The sequence below is a fragment of the Coffea arabica genome, chromosome 4e (genome assembly GCF_036785885.1).
Source record: "Coffea arabica cultivar ET-39 chromosome 4e, Coffea Arabica ET-39 HiFi, whole genome shotgun sequence".
Lineage (NCBI taxonomy): Eukaryota > Viridiplantae > Streptophyta > Magnoliopsida > Gentianales > Rubiaceae > Coffea > Coffea arabica.
Genome location: NC_092317.1, coordinates 4,228,926 through 4,252,856, shown reverse-complemented (window position 1 = coordinate 4,252,856; position 23,931 = coordinate 4,228,926). Strand labels below are relative to the sequence as shown.

The 23,931-nt window shown below is 37.8% G+C and overlaps 3 protein-coding genes, 2 long non-coding RNA genes and 1 other non-coding gene across 14 annotated transcripts; 4 read left to right on the top strand and 2 right to left on the bottom strand.

The window, feature by feature from the left end:
• Positions 1-1,711: 1,711 nt before the first annotated feature.
• On the top strand, positions 1,712-8,844 carry LOC113740581 (calcium-dependent mitochondrial ATP-magnesium/phosphate carrier protein 2). Of its 5 annotated transcripts, none has more exons than XM_027268125.2 (4): positions 1,726-2,726; positions 7,058-7,837; positions 8,065-8,155; positions 8,267-8,844. In XM_027268125.2, the coding sequence occupies exons 1-4, from the start codon at positions 2,282-2,284 to the stop codon at positions 8,457-8,459; spliced, it is 1,509 nt and encodes a 502-aa protein (XP_027123926.1). In that variant the 5' UTR covers positions 1,726-2,281; the 3' UTR covers positions 8,460-8,844. The 5 variants fall into 5 exon arrangements, 4 of the variants coding, with proteins under 4 accessions (XP_071903366.1, XP_027123926.1, XP_027123927.1 ...); XM_027268126.2 differs by having other exon boundaries at positions 2,533-2,726; positions 7,045-7,837; XM_072047266.1 differs by lacking the exon at positions 1,726-2,726 and adding an exon at positions 3,488-6,586.
• A 1,103-nt stretch (positions 8,845-9,947) lies between these two features.
• On the top strand, positions 9,948-11,223 carry LOC113742887 (uncharacterized). Its single transcript, XR_003460915.2, has 2 exons — positions 9,948-10,544; positions 10,618-11,223. It is a non-coding gene; the product is annotated as an uncharacterized lncRNA (long non-coding RNA).
• LOC140005930 (uncharacterized) lies at positions 11,025-11,749 on the bottom strand. Its single transcript, XR_011813465.1, has 2 exons — positions 11,189-11,749; positions 11,025-11,089 (listed from the first exon to the last, which is right to left on the bottom strand). It is a non-coding gene; the product is annotated as an uncharacterized lncRNA (long non-coding RNA).
• A 1,179-nt stretch (positions 11,750-12,928) lies between these two features.
• TRNAS-AGA (transfer RNA serine (anticodon AGA)) lies at positions 12,929-13,010 on the top strand. Its single transcript has one exon. It is a non-coding gene; the product is annotated as a tRNA-Ser (tRNA).
• Positions 13,011-13,115: 105 nt separating this feature from the next.
• On the top strand, positions 13,116-15,179 carry LOC113741360 (pentatricopeptide repeat-containing protein At5g61800-like). Its single transcript, XM_027268876.2, has one exon. The coding sequence runs from the start codon at positions 13,396-13,398 to the stop codon at positions 14,992-14,994; it is 1,599 nt and encodes a 532-aa protein (XP_027124677.1). The 5' UTR covers positions 13,116-13,395; the 3' UTR covers positions 14,995-15,179.
• Positions 15,070-23,528, bottom strand: LOC113741361 (sucrose nonfermenting 4-like protein). 5 transcript variants are annotated; one of them, XM_072047263.1, is made up of 14 exons: positions 22,588-23,524; positions 21,506-21,616; positions 21,284-21,371; positions 20,546-20,695; positions 20,264-20,482; positions 20,095-20,154; positions 18,729-18,818; positions 17,482-17,619; positions 17,140-17,281; positions 16,869-17,042; positions 16,503-16,566; positions 16,328-16,397; positions 15,383-15,479; positions 15,070-15,297 (listed from the first exon to the last, which is right to left on the bottom strand). In XM_072047263.1, exons 2-14 carry the CDS (start codon positions 21,571-21,573, stop codon positions 15,206-15,208), a joined length of 1,452 nt encoding a protein of 483 aa, XP_071903364.1. In that variant the 5' UTR covers positions 21,574-21,616; positions 22,588-23,524; the 3' UTR covers positions 15,070-15,205. The 5 variants fall into 5 exon arrangements, 3 of the variants coding, with proteins under 3 accessions (XP_071903364.1, XP_027124678.1, XP_071903365.1); XM_027268877.2 differs by having other exon boundaries at positions 20,264-20,398; positions 22,588-23,458; XM_072047264.1 differs by lacking the exon at positions 21,506-21,616 and having other exon boundaries at positions 22,588-23,504.
• Between the last annotated feature and the right edge of the window lie 403 nt (positions 23,529-23,931).

Here is a 23,931-nt window from a genome sequence, read left to right as displayed (position 1 = left end):
CTTTTTTTTTAAATTAAAACTAGTTGAAGTTATTAGAAGTTATATAATTTCTTTTAGCAAACAAAACAAAAACAGTTATTAGTAGAAGTTACTAAATAACCATCTTTAGTAGTTTTTCTAGGGATAATATTTGAAAAAATTAGAAAATAGAAAAAGATGACCCAAAATTTTAACGCCAAACCCCCTCTTCATGCTTAGGCCTGTAAACTTAGGGTGTGTTTGATAAAACTGGAATTTGAAATCTAAAATCTGAATCCATTAAGTTAAATTGTTAAATATTAAACCAAATATATTTGAGTGTATATCATATTCAGTGATAAGTGAATAACTTATCATTTATTTTTAGGAACAAATTTTGCCTAGAAAATTCAGTACCATTTAATTAATTTAGATGTTCAATTTTTTGTTATCAAACGCATCTGAATATATTAAGATCTAAATTCATTAAATTTAAGTATTGAAGTGAGTGATCAAACAAGGCGAATTAGGCTTGTGGCTTGGAACAAGTTCCGTCTTGTTCGATTTGGACTTAAAACAGTTACGCTGCAATGGCTCCAATTTCCAAATTAAGACCGGATCAGGCGCGAATTCCAGTCTCATTTGGTGGTAATTCTCTGCTTTCTGGCTCCAACTGGAAAATGAGAAAAAGAACTAGAACAGGGGAATAGTTACTACTATTGCGTTTTATCATCCTCTCTGGTTTTCTTTATCAAATTTTCTCTTCGCCCACAGAAAAGCAAGGGAATAAACCGCTTTAATCGTCTCAATACTTGGTAAAGTAGAAAGAGAAGAATGCCCATATAAATGTGTAAAATATGTGCCATCAATTTTTTAATTAATACATCAACTTTAATCCAGTCAAATAAAATACTTGCGGTCAAATGTCAAAACGAAAATTTTTCAGAAATGGTCTCCAACTCTCTGGCCCACCATGATATGACCTTTCCAATCTCCATCCAGTGCATCCATTCTCAATTTGCCAGCATCCCAACCTTCCAGGCTTCCTTCCACACACATTGGAAAAAATCCCTGGACTCCACTTTTCTTTCCTCGTTCAACTCCCCTCAAATGCACAATACATATTTGACACATGTACATTAAAGATTGCAGCCTGCCATCTCCATCCCCACCAGCCACACAACCATTTCATCGTCAACCCCCCATCAATAATAGTAATTGCATTTTTTGGGTGACCCTCGGAAACATTAACATATATGCTAGTTTGAAGCTGTACACATTGGCAATACTAAAACTTGATGGAAAGGGCGTATATATTTCATTCGCTCATGTAACACGAGATTCGCAATAGGAGGCCGAGGTTCATAGCCACAACAAGAAAAAATGACCTTGTCTTAATTCAAGTCAACTCAATTGATAACAACGAATTATTATTTTTTTTAAAAAGTTCTGTAATTGAAACTCGTTATCGATATGAAAATTTTGTTGGTAAATATTTGTAAGAACGTCGATTCGAAAGCATGTCCTATAAATGTCATATGTAAAAATGCATGTAAACGATTAGTGATTCCGAGAATATGTTCTCACCTACGGTGCGGTGGTGATCGAAATCAAATTTATCTAAATTTTTTATTACTAAAAGGGAAAAAAAAAAATTTTAAAAGAAGAATGACCTTACCTTCTTAGCCTCCTCAATTTGCCACCTCCAATTTGACGTTTTTCCCCGAAATCCCAGTATTCCTTTCCAAGCCTCCATCTTCCAATTTCCGTTCGGTTACAATTTACTGTCCCCGCTTCCCTCCTTTCTGTCTGAAACTACAGGCCCAGCCAGCCATTACTGTTTCTTTGCCAAAAAGAAAAAGAGAAAAAAATTATCCGTCCCAATTTCCACCTTCCATCCCGGAAGAATAAAGCGACTACCATTTCCAAGCATCCCTCGTAATAAACACGCTTGTGCAATTTTGCACTTTTACCCTTTCAAACTTGGCACTCTTCTTAGTATTATTCCTTTTTTTTCTATTGACCCGAAACCACAAGTAAAGATCCTGTTTAGCAAACCGGGTCAACCCTTCGGATCTTCCTAGAAGGAGATCCTCACCAGATATTCTCTTCTTTCACCTCTTCTCACTCCACTTTCTTCAACCCAATTCGTTAGTTATTAAACTATAAATATTCTTCACTCTCGCATTTGGTATCCCAATTCATTTCTCGTCTGTAAATTCAATAAATTCATCATATTTACGGGTTGGATGTCTAGATCTACAAAAACGTTGAACATCTTGAGACTCGTGGTCAAATTGATAAACCCAGAATTCTTTTGTACATGTCTGGGGCTGGAGAGGCTGTGGGGCATGTAAATTTCCCTGCAATGGCAACAAATGACCGGTCCGGATGCTGCAATCCTGTGAAGAAACCCGGCCCGGTTTCAATGGACCATGTCTTAGCAGCTCTCAGGGAGACTAAGGAGGAAAGGGATTCAAGAATTAAGAGCTTATTTAATTTTTTTGATTCAGCTAATGTGGGGTACTTGGACTATACCCAAATTGAGAAGGGCCTTTCAGCTCTGCAAATTCCAGCAGAGTATAAGTTTGCAAAGGAGCTGCTAAATGTTTGTGATGCTAATAGAGATGGAAGAGTGGATTATCAGGAGTTTAGGAAGTATATGGATGATAAGGAGCTGGAGTTGTATAGGATTTTTCAGGCTATTGATGTAGAGCATAATGGCTGCATTTTGCCTGAGGAACTCTGGGATGCTCTTGTCAAGGCTGGTACTTTACTTGTACTTTATTTTCTTTGACACTGCATTGTCCAATTCAAGTTTCGACCTTTATGTGTTCTATAGTTGTGGTTTCTCTGGTCTATGTGTTTCGTGTGCATATGCTTATAATTTGTATATCTGGATGTTGGAAAGAGATCATCATTCAAGAGATTCTAGAACACAGGTTCACAGAGACTACTAATGTGGTTGCTTTTGGTAGATGGTAGTGGGATACTTAATTTGAGAGTTTGCTCTTCGGCAACCCATAGTCGAAAAGTAATGCTGCAGTGAAAGAGGTTGATTTGTTAAGGTTGTTATTAATAGTGTCATGTATTAAATTCTGATTGCTATATACCTGGATTCAAAGCTGAGCTACGTTGTTTTATTTCTGTTTAAAATGGCATGTTAGTTTGAACAGAAATAAGCCGTTTGGCTCCTCATGTGGTAGGAATTGGCTGATCTCTTATAGTCTTAAGAAGCCCTGATTGGGTTAGCTGGACACCGACGAATATATCATTGTATCGCTCTTGTTATATCCATAACTTTGTGATCAATCAGTGGCAGAACCTGCACTGCTGGAATAGATTAGTTTAATCTTAGACAAATGACCTATATCGCAATTTTTTTTTTTTTTGTGTTGCAGGTTGGGTGGGAGGGGAATATTTCTGCCTTAGCTGTCAATGTATTTGTACATTTGTGAAGTAGGAATTGTTCTAAGTGCAAGTTAGGATTACAAATTAGATGTTTCTGTTTTTTTTTTGGGGGGGGGGGGGAGCAGCTTTTATTTTAATTAATTAATTATTTATTTTTTTGTAGTGATAAAGGTATCAGCCAGACTGTTTTCTTAAATGGTTGCAAGTAGTGCAATTATTGTATTATTGCTGGTGGTAATGTTACTATTGCTGTGATCTTGAATGTGGGGATTATATGAGAGAATCACTATATGGCATTTCACTAAGCCAAGAGGATAAAAGTGCAAATCTCACTTGTACAGAAGTTAATAATCCTGTTTAGTTTGTCTTTGAGTTTGATATCAAGTGGTTACTTGCTATTGGTGTTGCTGTCTATCAACTGTAGTCACTGCATTATTCTGATAAAGATAGGGCTGCTGAAAGATTTCAACCTGAAGATACAACATAGATTGGATGCCCTTTTTGGTTTTTAAGTTCAAATTAAAAATAATAGGAATAGCTTTTATTGTAATTATTACATGACTAGTAACAGTATATCGTAATTTTTGTTTGGTTTTGTATTACTGTCTTGGCAAAAATAGAAACACCTATTATTACAGCTGTAGGTTGAACAATTAAAAAGGAAAAAAAAAAAAGACACGCTCCTTCATAAGATGCAGGTAATTGTAAATCAAATTAAGTTGCTGTCATTATTTCGTAAGTACTGTAATTGTGATGTGTCAAAAGATAATGTAACAAGGATTGAGGCATTACATATATGTTTGTGTGTGGTGACATGGGAGAAAATAAAGTGTTGATGTCCCAGTAGGCTACTGCCAAATAGTAAGATTAAGAAAATGGGTGAAGAATTTGCATAGAACTCATATAATGCGAGTCCTGTCAAGGTTAAGAGTTCAGAATAAGTAAGCTGGATTGATTTATATGATAGTGTGCCCATATTTAGTGAAGCTATTAACTTTTGTGGTGAAGATTTGAGACATGATCTATGGTGTATCTGAGTCCTAAAGACACTCTTGAGAGATAGTAGGTTTGATGTTTGGAGAATTCAGAACATTTTGCAAATGTGTAAAGGGACTAGTGTGTATCTTTTTACTGCTAGTGTTCAAACCTTTTGGCTTCTCAGATGGAAAGGCTAGACTTGTGCCTATTTGTAATAACTCTGAAACAGTGGAATTGGTTTTTATTTCTGTTCAATATCCTTCTTGAGTCCTCATATCCTATGGTGCATTGATAGTTTAGATAGTTTTCCTAAAAACATTAACTTTGGCTTTAATTGTCTGTTTCCATTGGTCTTACTATGTCAATGATAATGGTGACTAAAGGAAGAGTTGCTGATTTATCATTCTTATCTGAGGGTTGGCACATGGATGTCACCGTTTTTATATCTGTGCTTTTGGAAACAACATTTCTAGGTCTGCAAAATGACAAGAATAAGTTTACTCGTGTATTATATTTGATGAATAAGTTACCTGAAATTTAGAACAATTTTCATAGCTGCTATGAGCCTTTAGAAGAAAAGATAAAGGTCCACTTCAATCTCACTGAAAAGTTTACAATCCCCTGTTTACATAATTTGCCATATGATATGAACAAATATTTAACATTCTTATTGGTATTGGATGTACTTTTTGTATCAGTGCATGAGATTCTCCCATATATGCTGGTCTTTAGGTACTATTATGGATCTTTTAAATGCTGTGATAGAACCTAAAAGTGTTCCTTTCAACTTTAGTATTTTTTCCCCATGTTGACAAATTAAATGGTGAACTTTGAGCCCTGTTTTGGATTTGCTAAGTGATAGAGTATTCACCAAAGTATGGAACAAAGTAGATTGGTAAATGACTTTCCTGAGTTGAAGAAATGCTCTTTCTTCATCATGGCCAACTGATTCAGGTAAATTGTCGGGAGATCTTAATGTAAATCTTTGATGAGATACTGATTAAAGGAAAAAAAGAAAAACTTTTTCTAGTGCTGAAAAGCCATTTTGTTGTCTGGCTATCTAGAGTAATGGTTTTGTCTACAGGCTTTGGTATCTGAGCACATATAGAGGGTTGTTTGGAAGATCATTATAAAGACAAGTTCTCTAAAATATCTTCATATAAAATTTCAGGTCCTATGGCTCAACGGTTAGTCCAAAATTAGTGCATATGTGAAAATAACTCTCTCACAACCAATATAATACATAAAACTTCTTCATTCGCATTCCCTGAAATTCATAGAGGGTCTGTTTGGAATGCGGGATTTGGGTGGATAGGATTTTAAACCCTTTACCCAAATCTCTAGCTTTTCTGTGTGAAGTAGGAGCAATTTAGATTTGACATTCACCAAGAATTTAAGACTATAATTAAGTGAATCCAAATTCACCCAAAATAGAGGTTATTGAAATCCATACTTTAACACCTCTTCCTTTCTCTTCTAAACTATTCATTTTTGAGCTTATATGGAGCAAAAGTCGTGCCTCCAACTGCTGTTGACCATGACACCACTTATACGGAGCTAAACTTGGCCTGTCAACAGTCAACTGCTGTTGACTGCACCAGCGGCATTCTCTTGCTGGTAGTGAGAGCGCTGGAAAAAGAGCATCTCTGTTAAGTGGGGTTTGAGCCATTCAGTGTGAGTTTGAGTAACGAGAAAATATCTGGTGAGATTGCCATGACGGAAGGATCTATTGATGGTAAACAGAAGCAGCAGGAAGGTGGGCTTAGGTTTCAATGTTCTGTGATAAGAAGGAAGAAGAAATAGAAACTTTTAGCTCATTGCTTTTGTTAATTGTAATTTTCTTCACCCTGGGATAATTGCTAACCAAGTGTTTTTAGCTAATGTGAAAATCTTTCCTTGGATCCAACTCTTTCTGTTCAATTCCATCCCGTCATGTCTTCCATAGGATCCAGATCCATCTTTTCAAATGGATCCAAAGAAAAGACCTTGGCAGAAACACGAGGTTGCTAAGGACCTGAGTGTCATGGGTCTGGGTAATGGGAAAAACCCTTCAATGTTGGAATGAGACTTCATACTCTTATATTCCTTGACCTCTGAATGGAGTGATCTAAATATACTGCACCTTTTTAATTATTGATGTGCAAATAGAATCCTTTTTTTCCCTATCATAAAAGGGGAAGAAGCTGATTTTGCATGGCATCAAATCTGAAGCTCTTTGATCACCTTGGTGTTACAGCTTGTAAGTATCGGTCCTTCAAGTACTGGCTTTTTTGTTATAAATTACAATTCTTCCTCTGAGCATCCCTTTGGAATTTTCAGAATATTCTTTTATGTGATCTTTTCAAATTTCTTGCATATTGATCCGAAATTAGTAGGTTGTGTAAGATTGAGGATAAATATGATTGCTTTTCCGAGTTTGGACAACGTATGCCAGAATTTGAGGATAAGTCGCAAGTTCAATCTCCAAGTATGACTAGAGGAAGCTCTTTCTCACTTTATGAAAGCACCTCACGTTTTTTTTCATCTTCTTCTTGGGACTGCTGTTGGTTGTTATCATTGAATGATTCTATGTTTCAAGTCCTTATGAACCAAGTATTTAGGCCTTCTGAATCTGATTTTTCTGCTAGATTTTCCATCTTTTCCCAGAGCCATTTACTTTAATATCATTATATGTCTTCATCTTATAAGTCATGGCAGTTTCTTTCTTCAGGGATAGAAATGGATGATGATGAACTTGCTCGCTTTGTGGAGCATGTTGATAAGGATAACAATGGTATCATAACTTTTGAAGAGTGGAGAGATTTTCTACTGCTCTATCCACATGAGGCAACTATTGAAAACATCTATCACTATTGGGAAAGGGTATATCTAGTTGATATTGGTGAACAGGCTGTTATTCCAGAAGGCATCAGCAAGCATGTTCATGCTACAAAATATTTAATTGCAGGGGGAGTTGCTGGAGCTGCTTCACGTACTGCAACTGCACCTCTTGATCGTCTTAAGGTGGTTTTGCAGGTTCAGACCTCTCGTGCATCTATTGTCCCTGCAGTTAAGAGCATATGGAAGGAGGGCGGCTTATTTGGGTTTTTCAGAGGCAATGGGATAAATGTTTTCAAGGTTGCTCCAGAAAGTGCCATCAAATTTTACACTTATGAAATGCTGAAGAATGTCATTGGAGGTAACAAGGAGCACCAGGATATTGGGACATCAGGGCGCCTGGTTGCTGGTGGTTTGGCTGGTGCTGTTGCACAAACTGCTATTTATCCAATGGATCTTGTGAAGACCCGATTACAAACTTATGCTTGTGAAAGTGGGAAAGTTCCAAATTTGGGAAAGTTGTCAAAAGATATATTGGTTCAGGAGGGACCTCGGGCTTTTTATAGAGGACTGGTACCATCTCTTCTAGGGATTATTCCTTATGCGGGCATCGACTTGGCTGCCTATGAGAAACTTAAAGAAATGTCAAAGACCTATATTCTTCATGATAGTGGTATGGAATTTATGCTTTCGTTTTTTAATGTCTCAAGACTTCTTTGATCGTTTCCTTTTCTGTGTTATGGGGATATTGTCTTTTCTACATCATCAAACAGATGTCTTTGGTGAGAATTCCTTGTGGTTTAAATTTAAATGGTTATTGGAAAGCTAGTAGGATGTGTAATTCATTTAGTTTTACAGGCCTTTGAAATCTTGTTTCCTGGAAATTCGAATTTTATGCAGAGCCTGGTCCTTTTGTGCAACTTGGTTGCGGTACAATTTCAGGGGCCCTGGGAGCAACATGCGTTTATCCTTTGCAGGTTGTCAGAACAAGGTAAAACTTCATTACAATATGCTCTTGCTGCAGCTTAATTTGTCTGTCGGACATTCTAGATTCAGCTCGTGATTTGTCTTAAATGCTAATGCTTATTTTCTCACTTTGTAGAATGCAAGCTCAGCGATACAACTCTGATGCTGCTTACAAAGGAATGTCTGATGTGTTTAGGAGAACGATTAAACATGAAGGTTTCAGGGGATTCTATAAAGGACTATTCCCAAATCTTCTTAAAGTTGTTCCTGCAGCCAGCATTACGTACTTGGTTTATGAAACCATGAAGAAGAGTCTAGATCTCGGGTAGCTGACGCTTTACCTGCTGCTCGTAATTGCGCATTTAGAGATGATGATGAAGAATAAGATTTTTAATCCCATTTGAAGGTATCATTGGTGGTGATATACACTAGGTATTGATTCTCCTGGGGATAGAGTTTGCTGAAGAGCTATCCCTTGGGATTGACTGGCTAACTTATTATTACGCCCGGAATTAAGGATGGTATTTAAATACAACGTCTGTTTATTTGAGTTCTAGGATGTCCTTGTATACTCTAGTTAGATCATCACGAGCAAGATGAATAGATGAGGTTGAGACCTTGCCATTTTTGTCATACCAAATAAGTAATGTGGATGAGTGGAAGTTCCAAAATTTCTCTTTTAAGGATGGATACTCATGAGGTTTGATTTTGGTTTGCCTGTTGAAAATCAGCACACATTTTGATAACCAGTAGTTACCCATGCATGCTTTAATGGGCAACTAAGAGCTTAGCATGGATAGCTGATGCGATTCTTTCATTGTCTGCAAATTGAGGATGTCAGGAAAACAGTTCTTCAACGATGTCAGGGCTATTATAGAATGTTGCAGGGAGCCTGTAATGTGATAACGGATTGGTGAATGTTGTAAGGGGTGAAAGATACTCATCAGGTTTTTTTGTTGCAGTGATGTGCATCGTTTTGGTTAACAGGAAAATTAAAAAGAAAAAAAAAGGTTGTAATTATTGTTCTTTTTTTTCTTTTTTTTTTTTGGTTGCTTGCCCGGTATCCGAAGCTTTGTCCCGACTAATCCGGACCCGACCCGCGTCGCGCACCTGGCTATGGTGGGTGAGTCTCCCAACAGGGTGTCTGCGTACACTAGGACTCGAACACGAGACCTGCTTGAGCGAATCCGAATCGCTTACCACTCGGACCAACCCTGTTGGTGTAATTATTGTTCTTTGATAGATAGCTTTGGCTTCAATTAATGATATTTTTATTCGAAGACTTTGAGTGGCTCGTCGGTCGTTTTCATGAAAGGTTGTCAGCCCTTCCCAGCTTGAAGAGCCGAGCAACGCATAATAAGTACGCCAACTTTTACTATAATGTTTGAAATGATTTTATATCGGCAGTTATAATGCTCATGATTAGTTATCTTAACAATATATACGTACAAGTAGTTAAAGTAAAAGTACTCTTCATCATAAATAAAGCGACAATAAATACTTATTTTTTCTTCTTCCTTTACGTACGCTCTCTCGAGATAACTACCATGCTTATCTTGTAATTTTTTATAAGCACGACAACTTCATGGGAACTTTCTCACTCTCATGTAATTTTTTCACGAGTTTCTTTTTTGCTTTATAACTTCAAAGTCAATCCTTTTATTCTCTCACTGTTGCGAAAGATTAAGATAAACCAACATGTAATTACTAATTAGTACCCTCGTTCGTACGTTAATCAAGCATTACCATTTGTCCCAAATCATCAACCAATGATGAATGATTGATGATCCGGGCATTTTATATATATATATATAAACCAGAAAAAGTTATATACAGATACTGAAACCTTTTGAGTTAATGTATGCAGAAAACGTATCATTTGTGTTACTACCGTGCATGAGTCACTGTTGTTAACTACTCCGGTTTCCCGAACACGATAACCATGGGACTCGAACCCTGATGAGACTGGATAACGGTTCCTAAGGAGATTTGCCGTGACCAACCGAGCTGCCCATGAGGGGCCAGAAAAAGTTATATACAGATGCTGAAACCTTTTGCGTTACTGTATGCAGAAAACGTATCATTTGTGTTACTACTGTGCATGAAGTCACTGCTGTCAACTACCCCGGTTTCCTGAACACGGTAACCATGGAACTCGAACCCTGGTGGGACTGGACAACGGCTCCTAAGGAGGCTTGCCATGACCAACCGAGCTGCCCATGAGGGACCAGAAAAAGTTATATACAGATGCTGAAACCTTTTGAGTTACTGTACGCAGAAAACATATCATTTGTGTTACTACTGTGCATGAAGTCACTGCTGTTAACTACCCCGATTTTATTGATGTTTTCAGGATTCATGTTTGTATCGATATAGCGTTGGAGACATTTTACACGGGAAGAAGACCTCTCAAGGTTAAGGGGCAAGATTTTTCATTTTTCTGCAGAATTTTTTTTCCTTTTTGAAACCAACTGGAGAGTATTGCAGATCAAATCGGCTGGTGGTATATCAACTTGAAGGTTGGACCTGATGGATATCTATCTACATTTGAAAACTGCAATCGGATCAAGAACGATAATTCTTCTGCTCACCTTCTAAATTCAACAATAAAATATCTTGTTTGGTAAGTGAAATTATCCTTTGCATCATCAACATCAAGCAGGGATTTAGTTAAAATTTGGCAAGTGAAATGGATCGACGATCTATCTTGTTTGTTAGTTTCACCGAATCATAATGATAAGTTACGTACGGACGTACGGATAACAAATCAATCTCTCAATCATAAGCCATTATAGTATTACACTACTGATCTGATTAAAACTAGCATACAAATCAATCACCTCATCTGGGGTGGTCGGTCTTACCGGAAGTGAAAAACTAGTTCAGCTGCTATATACACGAAAGAAATTCACTTCATTGGAGAATTCATTGGTTAAAGGACCATTATGCATGTACAGCTCTGGTCAAATAACATCAGGTACATTAATTAGTTGAAAATCCAAAAGAAAGAAACGCATCCCCCACAAAAAAGCAAAAAAAGGAAAAAAAAAAAAAAAACCTGGAAGAAAGGCGTGGCCTTCCCTTTGCCTATATGACTTGCCTGTGTACCCTTTGGCATCCATGAAATGATGATCAAAGGGCAATTGCATCCACGTATAAACAAGTCATTTTCAGTGTCTTCTTTCTCTTCTTTCTTCTCCACATATCTCCGCCACCTTTCTCAAGACTCTTTTTAAGATTTTAAGCTGCAAAACAAACGAGCTAATGATATGATATGTTTCTTGAATATCTATCTCCTCCCTCAAACCCCAATTTATATAGCGGACATTCTCAATATGAGGTAGAAGTAGAACTTAGTTATGGATAGAAGAGGTCATGATGCCTGCCTTCGTCAAAAGGAAAAGAAATTTGCTGGTAGCACAATGTAGAGGATGGTGACAAATTTGCATGGTCCCCTCCCTAGCATTATTCTTCTTCTAAGTCATACTTATCCACTAACAAAGAATGCTTTTATTCTTTTAACGCACAATTAGGTCACAAAAGATTGAAAAAATCTTACTCATTCCATGTGGAAAAAAGTGAAATTTAAAGCGAGTGAAAGAATAGGGATTGCAAGAAAAGTTTGTCAACAGGTGGCATGGCATGCAATGTGAATTTTTTTTTTTTTTGTTTGGCTGTTGTTGGTGGTTAAAGTAGTCATAGGCTATGAAATAGAAGTGCATATATAGATTAATAGAGGAGGAATATTTATATACATTCTTTTCTTGCATCTTTATGCCTTTGTTGTAGAGTACAATCACCTTGCACCGTCCACCTCTTAACACCTCATTTGATTGGAATCTGAGAATCTTTTTTAGTCCAAAGGCACTAATCAGATTAGTGGGAGACATTATTATCTGACCAACGACCTCAATGCGGAAAACATGGATGCCATTGCCATTGCCATGCTTGATGAATTTCCAAAATTTATCTTTTTTGATGAGACGATAATGCTTGGAAGCTGTAGGGCTTTGGGATGGTGATAGCACGGACCTCTCTCTTTAATTGCTTTTCTTCTTGTCAAATTTCGTTACTTATCTAATACAGTAAAATGCTTCAAGAACTTTTATCCATCTATTTCCTAAGCGGGCAAGCGCTGAAGAAACAGTTTGACTGTTGAGGGGAGGGGCAAAGTGAAACCAGCCTGTAAATACTACATTGGATTAGGTGTATATTTACCTTTCCATTGTGGCTTTCGCAGACCTCGTGTATGAGGAAATTCTCCCAGTTTCTTCGCTTCGGTATAGGAGTGTAAGTTTTGAAACCTTTTTGTTTTCGGCCATAACCAACCATACAAGCACATCAAGATTGTTGTTCTCCAAAAATGCCATTAAAAACTCTATGTTAAAGTTTTTCATCTGCATGTACTACTACAGTAAAATATTTTAAAAATACCTCCAAAAACAATTAATTCAAATGGAGCCCGAATTTGTTTGGATAAGACCAATCGGTTAAGTTTTCATGAGTATATTTTTTCTTTTCCCTGACCACTATGCTCTCCATAGGTTTCTAAAGTGCTATTAGCTTCTAATTTTGAAAAAATCTAGCGTCTGAGGTTGTCTTCAACTATTTCTTCTCTCAGTTTTTAGCTTCTTTAAAGCTAAAAGTTAAGAATTAGAAAATTATAGTAATTTACAAGAGACCGCCTACTCTATTGAATTCTAATACTATGTAAACTTCCCCTTCTAAAGTCAGCTTTTCAAAAAGTCAGAATCTTTTAAAGGTAAATGTTATATCCTTTATTGATCTAACCACCAAGGTGGACGTGCCGGAGTGGTTATCGGGCATGACTAGAAATCATGTGGGCTCTGCCCGCGCAGGTTCGAATCCTGCCGTCCACGGTTTTATGTTATTTTTCTTTTTCACTCCACTCATGCATTTTTCTTACCACTACAGTGTGATCACAAAATGATAACCTAATGCCACATATTCAACAAGTTCAGTTCAAAGACTCCTCCCAGTCCCAGCTGAAGCTAAAATTCCAGATTGCGTCTTCTCTTCAAAGCCAATTTTTGACGTTAACCAACCAAATTGAAATACATACATTGCTATGTAATTTGTTTTGAAATAAACACACACACACATTACCAACCTACCAAAGACAGCCAAAATTCATACAGGGCAAAAGCCTCGACAAATGAATCCCCCTTCTCCTTCCGGAGACAAAAAAAATAGAAGAAAAACCCGCCCACATTCCACAAAGACCATTAGTATGCGCTAGTAATAATGCATAAACTATCATCGAAGCTCATTAAAACTCTCAAACTAGACTGCAAAACCATAAAACAAATCCACCAACTCCATGCCCAAGCTATCACAACAGGCCTCATTTCTTTCCATCCTCCTACTCCCTTCCTCTCTCAAATCCTCCACGCTTTCACTTGCCTCCTCGCAACTTTTTCACCCTCCATCTCCACCGATCCAACTTTCTCATCCTATGTCACCACCCTCTTCAATCTCATTCCTGACCCATCAACATTTTGCTACAACACAATCATTAGGGCCCATACCCTCCTCTCTTCCCCTGAAACGGCCTTGGCTTTGTACGCTAAAATGTGCCAACTCTCCATCCCACCTGATACCCACACCTTCCCTTTTGCCCTTAAAGCTTGTGCCCGGATGAATTCCTTTTCACTTGCCAATGCCCTTCACTGTCAAGCCCTCAAACTCGGGTTTATAGCTGATTTATTTTTTTGTAACAATCTCATTCACGTGTATTCTACTGCCGGTGATGTTCACAGTGCGTATAAGCTGTTTGACAGGAGTTCCTACAGAGATACCGTTTCATATAATGCGATGATTGACGGATTTGTTAAGGCTGGTGACACCGTGAAGGCGAGGGAATTATTTGACCAGGTGCCTAAAAAGGATGCAGTTTCTTGGGGTACCCTTTTGGCAGGGTATGCAAAACTGGACCGGTCCAGGGAGGCTATTGACCTCTTTGATCAAATGCTTGTGTTAGGAGTTAAGCCTGATAATATCGGACTGGTTTGTGCACTTTCGGCTTGTGCACAGCTGGGAGAACTGGAAAAGGGGAAAAGAATACATGAATACATCTTGCAAGATAGGATTCAAATCGATGCGTACTTGGTCACTGGTTTGGTGGATTTGTATGCCAAATGCGGGTGCATTGAGACTGCTAGGGAGTTGTTCGAGTCCAGTCGTGAAAAGAACTTGTATACATGGAATGCAATGCTGGTTGGATTTGCCATGCATGGTCATGGAAAGCTCTTGTATGATTACCTCGCCAGAATGGCTGATGCTGGTATAAAACCAGATGGGGTGACATTTCTGGGCGTATTGGTGGGGTGTAGTCATGCAGGTCTAACCAATGAGGCTAGGAGGCTTTTCACGGAGATGGAGGGTGTTTATGGAGTCCCAAAGGAACTGAAGCACTATGGTTGCATGGCGGATTTGCTTGGACGCGCAGGCTTGATTGAAGAGGCTGTGGAGATGATAGGGAAAATGCCCATGGGAGCAGATGTTTATGTGTGGGGTGGTTTGCTTGGAGGTTGTAGGATGCATGGCAACACTGAGGTTGCTGAGAAAGCGGCACAGCGTGTGATAGCCATAAAACCTGAAGATGGTGGGGTATATTCTGTCTTAGCCAATGTTTATGCAAATGCAGAGAGGTGGGATGACTTGGTGAGGATGAGGAGATTGAGTGATAGAACAAGGGTCAATAAAAGTGCCGGTTGTAGCTTGATTCAATTAAACGGGGTATCACATGAATTTGTTGCTGGGGATGATGCTCATCCTCTTGCTGAGGAGATACATTTGGTTTTAAATGTACTTGAGCAGCATAAATCTGAAGCTGTCTGTTAAAGTTTGAAAGACACAGCATGTGAAATTTGTCTGGCTTCCTTGACAAAGAAGGTGGCTTAAAACAAAGAGCGAGAATTAGGTAAATATTGCACCATGTCCATTAATTAGTGCCAACAAAAATATTTGGCCGAAGTGTAAGATCATGTCTATCAAGACTGTTTTTGCCGGGAGGCAAAATTTTGATACAGGCGAGAGAGAATTTACAAGAGAATTAAGCTAAAAAGTAACTAAAAATGTCTCTTAAGGTGATTATGCCTTCTACTTGTCGGCTGCTGGCCTCAATGACAATAACACGCCGCACAGCTGGAATGAGCGTAAGACAGGATGAGTTAAACTTAATATATAGAGCAGTTCAAGAAGGTTTAACAAACAGCAAGAATAAGTGAACCTTGATCTGAGAGAAGCTCCATCACCCTATACAAGGTATCAAAACGAGTACAGGTCTGATACCGACTTTGGCTAGTTACATCTGCAGTCTCCAGCGCCTGAATCACAGAATCAGTACAGGAAATTCAGAAACTTCTATAAGGACAAAATACTCTCCTCGGCTCTATTGTTCAGTGTCAAATGTAAAAGGTGCGATTACATGTCTAAAAATGGCTCAATGCAGAAACCAACCACGTCAAGACTAGGCCAGAAGTCAAAATGAACGGACATTCATTGAAAATCTTTAAATGTTTGTTTATCATCAGATTCAAATGATAATTCTCCTGTAGACACCTGGGATTTAAGATTTTTTTGTATTGCTTTGATCAATCTCCAGAGATTTGAAGTTTCTGGTGGATTTCATTATGATATTACTTTGTGGTTTCTCAACATACCACAAATCTCAACTGTCTACTTGACCTCATTTATCTCTATAGCTTCGTCCACACCACACATGCTTTATGTTTCAATGGAGTCACCAGATACAAATTCTCATGGATATGGTATCTTGAAGTACAACATGACTCATTTCAGGAATCCAATTACTTGAAAACAAAAAGCAAGTAATATAGCTGCTTAAAAAGTTGCTAGAAGGAACAAAAGCAGCACAGGAAAATAGTATTTTAGGTTATGCCCAGATCTAAAGAGCACGTAAGGCTGCTACAAATATATGAAATAACACATGGTGAACCTTTCTTCCATTCAACAGATCCTTTTGTGTGTTATGAACTGTTACTGCCTTGTATGCAATACATCTGAACACTGTCTACTGATAAGTCGAGATCTCTCATCTTTTATTAGGATCAGATGCAATAGATGGGAACTACTAATATGTCAAAGATGCTCTGGTCACCCACAAGGTTTAAAATATAACAGATGCCAGAAAGTATGATTCATGTCAACTTACTTGAGATATAATTGTCTGATCAAGCTGAATACGAGTATAACCATTGCTGTTTGCCAAGGAGGTGATATCACTACATGAACATAGTCATGTTACCATTTAGGAAGTTAATACAAGTGAAAGAAATTGATGTTTTAGCCATTAACCTTAGTAGATTTGTAAATACTTCGGTAGTTACCTCCTACAGTACACATCTACAAGATTCCCATTGTCATCAACTATAGGTACAGAACTTACACATGCTGTCAAGAAAAGATCAAAAATCAGAAAAGGGTATATACAATTTAAGCGAATAAGATAGTATCATAATAATAAGACTTAGAGAGTTCAGAATTATAGTGATCTCCATGCAAGAATAGGAAAGTGAAGGAGTGACATAATGATCAACTAAATGGGACACTGAAAGATACACAGTCTTTCTTAACAGGAGATGTGATTGCAAAGTAGCTCGTTTCTTATAATGTTTTCAGTGTGCAATAACGTTCCAAAGAGAGAGAGAGGAGTTTAAAGTATACAGTAGGAGAAAAAGAGAGTTACACTGCACCTTGGATTAATAAATTAAGAGCTGAACTAAGTGGCTCACTGGCTCGCAATGTTAGCAGTAGACGATCACCGCTCTTCCCAATTTCTCTAACCCACGTACCTAATGGCAGATTACCAACTGGTTGCTGCAGTAGAGGCAGAAACTCCAGATGTCTTCGAAAATGCCCGCATATATCTACAATTTAAATAGAATGTTAAAAAATAATGGTTGACGTCAACAGCAGATGAAAGAATTAATTGAGTACTAGACATCAAAGGTATGGAAATCTCACGTTTTAGTATTCCGGAGAGGCATGCTATGAATAATAAGTTAGGACAAGACCCATCTTCACTTGAACTTAAAATTGGAACTGCAGAAATCTTGTTGTGCAGAATCCTCAAAGCCACATCTTTCAACGACTCATCTGGACCAGCCTGTTGATTGCACCAAATGAACATAGAAAGGGGTTTTACCTGCTCTTTGTAAACTGGAGGTAAAAGTTGCTGAATAGTCGAAACCAGAAAACTGAATCTTCAAAAACTTTGCAATGAGAAATATGCTTGGTTTCCTGATCCATGAACCAAGAAAAGGAGACAAAATAACCATGATACATCATCTTATTAAGAATATTTACTTGGATTAAAGCCGTTCGGCAAAGCGGCTGTGAGGTCCCACTGACTTCTCTATGATGTCGAAATTTTATATCTTTCCAAGCAGAAATTGTGTGCTCTTCAATTTCTTCATCAGTCAGTATAGCACGATTACGGTCAAGCTGCAGAAAGTTTGAATTTTATGCAGTCACACATGAACGAAAATGGTAATATCAGAAAATTGCTCGAAACAATGACATGAAGTGTATGATAGGAAAAAGAAAAGAGTCAAAGACTATCAATCATTTTGAATCATCATAATGGTTTCGATACAGGTAATCAATTTCATTTAGGATTCTCTTTATATTGACAAATCATAAGAACGATTATGCTATTCCTCAAGTATCACCAGGAATAGGAAGCCTAAGATCAAAAGATTTAACTGCAGAAAAAATTGTGAACTTAGGAATTTTGACGCTTTACCTTGACTTTTATAAGTAAAACTTTTGTTGAGTTGCATTATAACAAGGTTAAGAAATCCCTTTACATGCTTGAGATTAGGATACCTACCTGAATGTTTGGTATCCAAAGTCTCAACAATAACTAAATTGCAGTAAGTTAGATGTTGACAGTATGATTACCTACTCCAAGATGGTAAACAAGTTGCCCATTGAATCCAGCACTTGATTCTTTTACATATTAACATGTGCAGAACCATTATGTAGTTACTTTGTACTATACATTGCACTGCATAAGATAGTAGCACTACATGTTCACTCCTCTCTTTCCTGTTTGAGAGATTACCTGATATCCTTTAGAATTTCTTAACATTGATACTTGTAAAGGTAGGACTTGTCCACCTTGGAAAGTGATAAGTGATTCATATCACAACAGGTTAACAACTTAAGAGGGCGAAATTAGATTCATCTCTGCCACTTGGTAATCATTACAAAAAAATAAATAAACACAACTTTTCTCTGAATATTAAACTCAGATTGTTAACTTTGGAGTGTTTAGAAAATCCCTATTTAATTTTCCCTTGGTTTTTTTATTTTATTTTATTTTTTTTAGGGGTGTCCCGCAGGGAGTGGACCCCGCAGACTATTCCCCCACCCTCCACAACTTGCTGGTAGCAAGGTTCGAACCAGGGACCTAAGGCTCCATCTTCAGCAACCTCAACCACCAGACCAAGCCCTGGAGGGCTTAATTTTCCCTTGGTTATGAAAGCTTAAATAGATGATTCAATTACTCTTAATTCCTAGGAAGTAACAGCTGGAATATGAAAATATACCTGCAACAAAATCGATATGAAATCGGAGGCAGTCAACATCCCCACAATCTTTGTGTTTTGTTCATCCCACAGAGGAAGAACTGCAACACCCTGAAATCAAATAATTGAAAAATGCCACAATGTTAAATAATTGGAAAAGGGTTAAAAAATAAGAAAGAGTTTCATAAATAGAGAAAAGGATTGAAGAAGAAACAAGAAAATAAGAAGCTTTTAAAGGCTTTTGCATTTACCAAGAATAAAACTACATAACAGTTCAAATTGATTGACTCGACTTATCCATAAGGCCTTCCTATAATTCATTAAACAGTTATTACTTTCCAAATTAAAGAAAGAGTGTTACTTTTACGGTATCCATAAGTATATAGAAGTCCATTTCTAGAAAGCGAGTTTAAAGTCTCTCTTTAAAAAAAACACTGAATTTAAGAAATCGACTACTCCCTATCCCTCCTTCACTGTTATTTTTCTTCTCTTCTTTTGAAATTCACATCTTTATTCTCAAACACATTAGACATCATCAAACATCATCCAATCCAATCTTCCCAAAGCATATGAAGATTCAATGATGCATCTTCACAGCTGGTTTACCCTTTCAAACGATAAAAATGAAAATCAACCACAATATACTCTTAAGGTCCAAAACCAATGACAATCAAACGACAAAATATTTATAAGGGCCAAAACCCAAAATCATATTCACCTATAAACTTTCTGTAATCCTAATTTATGGGTTTGGACCAGCCACTGCACGCTAATGGTGCCTACAGTACTATGCAATGTAGGCTCTTGACCTCGTATTGTTTGCAATCACTGGGTCCAATGAAAGGTTTGAAGTTTTGCAAATCATTTGTGTTGGAAAATTGGTGGAAGAAATTGGTATCAATAATTACACAGTTATTGGGATCACTTATGGTAAATTTGTGGTGAACCCGTGGATGCCGTCCCCGGTTTGTGCAACTTCCATAATCTGGAAAATGTCCAGCTCTTAGAAATCGACTTTAAAGTTGATTTTTGAGAAACCAACTTCCATAATCTGGAAACCATATTTAGTTAATTTGGAATAAGAATATCAATATTGGTCTAAATTGCCCATTCATCAAATTTCATAAATTCCGCAGGACCAATAAATTTCTGACAACTCAACTACATTACTTGTAGCATTGCCAATAGGATGAGTGTTTTTTATTTTTACCTTACGATTCGTGATACTCTTTTTCAGGAACTCAACCTCCAAGAGCAAACCAAAATATAAACAGTGACAGAGAAGGCTGGCCAAATAAAATAGGTTCTTTAACTAGTCATAGGCTACTATGCATACAATAACATAAACAGGAATTTACTTGAGTAGAGAAAGGCAAAGAGATTCTACCTCTTCATACATAAGATGGAATGCCTGCTTCACTGCAGCTCCAACATCCAAAGCAATAACCTGTTTTTTAAAGCGACACCACCGTAAGTAATCACTAACAAGGCAATAGCTAAAACATCATTAAAATAAAAAGAAATTTGGATATAAGTGAAGTAGAAGGCCTTCAAACCTTGCCTGAGTCAGGCATCAAGTCATATACTGTAGATGATGACAAATGCAGCGACAGACGGTAACGCAAAACATCAATCTCGTTGATTGGCAATTGAAATACAGGTTTATGAAGTGAGCCACCAGAAGGTGTCCCCTGGTTGGTTAACAAACAAACAAGCAGCAGATCACATACAAGAGTCAATGAAACAGGAAACCCTGTTTTGAGTCTTGAGTATTCCTGTATCAGTCTTTGCATGAATGTATGTGCATAGAGAGAGAGAGAGAGAGAGAGAGAGACTACTTGATTCTGATGTAAAGATTGAGCAGAAAAGGAAGGACATAAGATTTCTGTTTCCTCCACATAAGCCACGTTGTTAATCATTCCAAACCCATCCCGAACACAATGCTGTTCCTCGTCAACTCGCCAGACATCATCAACCAAGTACTTATACTGCATTAACACAACTGCATTATATCTGATGTAATGACATAACAGATTTACCTAGTATTATGTCACTAGAGAACATAATGGTATGTGTGAAAGTTCAGATAAATCACCAAACCAATTTGAACTAGCTCAGAAAGACATGCACACATTTGCACATAGACAAGGATTAACTTAAGTGCTACATGTCCATGAATCTGCAGATTTCTATGATGAGCTCCCACATATACATGTTAATGCACATTCTCAATAACACCAGGCGTATATTTGCTAGAAACATACTGATGCATGTCCAGGAAGAAAGATTTTAGCTAAGTTTATCACCATATCCAGGAAGAAAATGCAGAAATCAGATTGTGCAATTCACAGAACCATGGCCAACTCAGGCTTGCTGCTTTCTACTTCTCGTGAATCCAACTAAATTTCAAATATTGCAGCACATCCTTCATCTATAAGTCCACAATTCTATCGAAAACATAATCACAAATACCACCTTTGATTGAGCACACTTAACTACTTTTACTTAAACTAACACTGCTAGCCCTATCAAACATGACTGCATGAAGATGAACATCGTAAAAATCCAATCTTTACCTGATAATAACCCGGTTGAAGATCCAAAATCCTCTGAAAAACAGTGGCACAACCCTCCACATTAATCATCTGTATCCTCTCTGTCCACCTAGAAATTTATATGAATAGATACTAAGCTGAATTAAAAGATCTGCTGAAATAAAGCTCAAAATTTGCTGAATTAAAAGATACTAAGCTGCAAAGAATCAGATAAGAAATTTAATGAAAGGAATAAAAAAGTACCCATTAAAGGAACCACAAAGAAAAACTCTCCCGCCCCCATAACGCCAGGTAAAAACTTTGTGAACCATTTTAAATCTTGAAATTCGTCAGGCGAATTTTGGACCAGGTTTCCTGAATATGTACATGGATGAATGCCTTAATTTATATGGGAAGAGAAAAACTGTGAAAGCAAGCTGGGTAAGAAACTTAAAAATATTCTGGGCCGTGAAGAATCCGCCTGCAAACCCCACTAACAAAAAATTAGAAGTGAGGAAAAGTCAGTCTGGGCTTCGATTTTTCCGATGGAGCCAACCAAAACTAGTACTAGTGAAAGTGAAGGAATCATTAATTTATGAATTGGAGCTTGTCAGAATTTTGGATACAATCTTGCTTTGTAGATACGATGAGTTCATTAATATAGGTCTAGTGAATTTGGAGTTTGTGCTGGGAATAGTTGCAAAGATTCTGAGATTTTGGTTCTTTCATTTTTTTTTTCCCTCTCTTTTGATTCTTCGTTCCACTTTCCCCGATGGGTTTTGGGTTTAAGAATTCGGTTCGACTAAGCCGTGCGATAAAAGCGTGATAATATGATTTAAAAGTAACCCGCCTTAGAGCGTGCCAGCTTCAAAATCTAAAGGCGCGGTTGAAATTTTTATGCAGTAGAGACACGTCAACATTAGCCCATGGGGTGAGGTCCGTAACAGATAAAAAGGGTGAGATTTATGAGTCACCCCTTAGATTACATGCAAATACATTTATTCTCGCAGAACGCGCTCCAGATGCAGTTGAGATCCTCTGTGCCACTACTCGGTACCAAATTCAGTGCCAATCCCACTTATCACGTGATGGTAGAAAAAATTTAAATAAATAATACATGATAAATTAAATAAATAGGACACTTGGCATAAATATAAAAGTGGCACTGAATTGCCACTGGAAAAGTGACACTGAGGATCCCGTGTGCTCCAGATGTCACTTGCAAGTTGCAACCCTCAATTATCTTCCGAGACAAAAAAAATATTAAGAAGCATAAATGAATAAGAATGCATGGTAAGAAGGTGAATTCTGGACGGGCGAGCCGAGTCGAATGTATACGAACTCACCTGCCAAGAGGGAATAGTCGAAGTCTTGTTCTCCGATCTTACTCTGATACTTAAATCCGATATGGATCGAGTATTAGACGAGGAGTAAAGTAGTACGAGTAATAATGAATATATACCTGTCTTAAGTAAGAGGAGGTATTTATACTAAGAGCATCTCTAGCAAAATGATGAGATCTACTGACTGTCAGACGTTGCATGATAATCTAGGGTGACGGTGTCAGAAACAGGACAGCAATAGAGTGGCTGTCAATCGCATCAAGTCACCAGTCATCCGTCACATCATCGACCGAGGCATTAGTAATGATGACAGTTTGGCCAAGGTGATCAATGATATCAAGGTGACTCAGTCAAGGTTTTTGAGAACACAGGGACCGATGTGATTTACCTCGGAGTTGTCGAGGTACCCATACATGGAAGCAAATATTTGGATAGATTCGGTCTATATAGATCTAACGATTCAAAATTTATCACACCATCTCACTAATTCGAGTATTAAAGATGTGGCAAAATTTGGACCGCTAGATCTACAAGACAAACGCTTGGATAAACCCGGTTTATGTAGACTGTGGGTATCATCTCTGCCGAGATGGTAACTAAGCTCGTTTACTCCGTGAAGATCCCTGCCTTCGTCGTTCTGAGTTGAGAATCACCTCGGCCAATCATATCAGTTTCACCTTCATTTCAGATCCTGTCATGAGCCCAACACCTAGCATCTCGAAGGTGGAGATAGCCAACTATCGTCATGTTGATATGACTACCTGCCGCCCTGGTGGTCAGGGTTACGACTAAGCCTGCCGCCATAGACTGCCATCTGACAACCAGTCAGGTTTAGACATCATATTCTATCTGTAAGGTTCTTCTCTATAAATACTCCCCATCATCTATAAATTAGGTATGAAAAATCAACTACGGACATTCTAGACAACTCTCTCTTCACCCCTTCACTCTGTCCCCAAACTGATTTTAGCATCGAAGTGTGGATCGGGGGATATGACCCCGGTCATTATGTATTTTGGCAGGTGAGCATGTGCTATTGACTCGCCTCGTTTGCTCGAAAATCACCTCGTCATAAATTTATTGATTCAAAATTTGTCACATCATCTCATCAATTTAACTATCAAAGATGCAATAAAATTTGGACCACTAAGTCTACAAGATCGGATCTACTGTCAGCGAAATGATTATCTCATTTTCAACTTTAGGCATGTATCATTCGAAATTGCAATTGGCAAAATGATGATGTGTGCCTCTTATGGAAATGATGACGGGGCTGGTTTCGCTTGTTTGTAAATCATTTACGAATTTACTATATAAAGGCCCACCGCCACTCCGATTTTCTCTCAA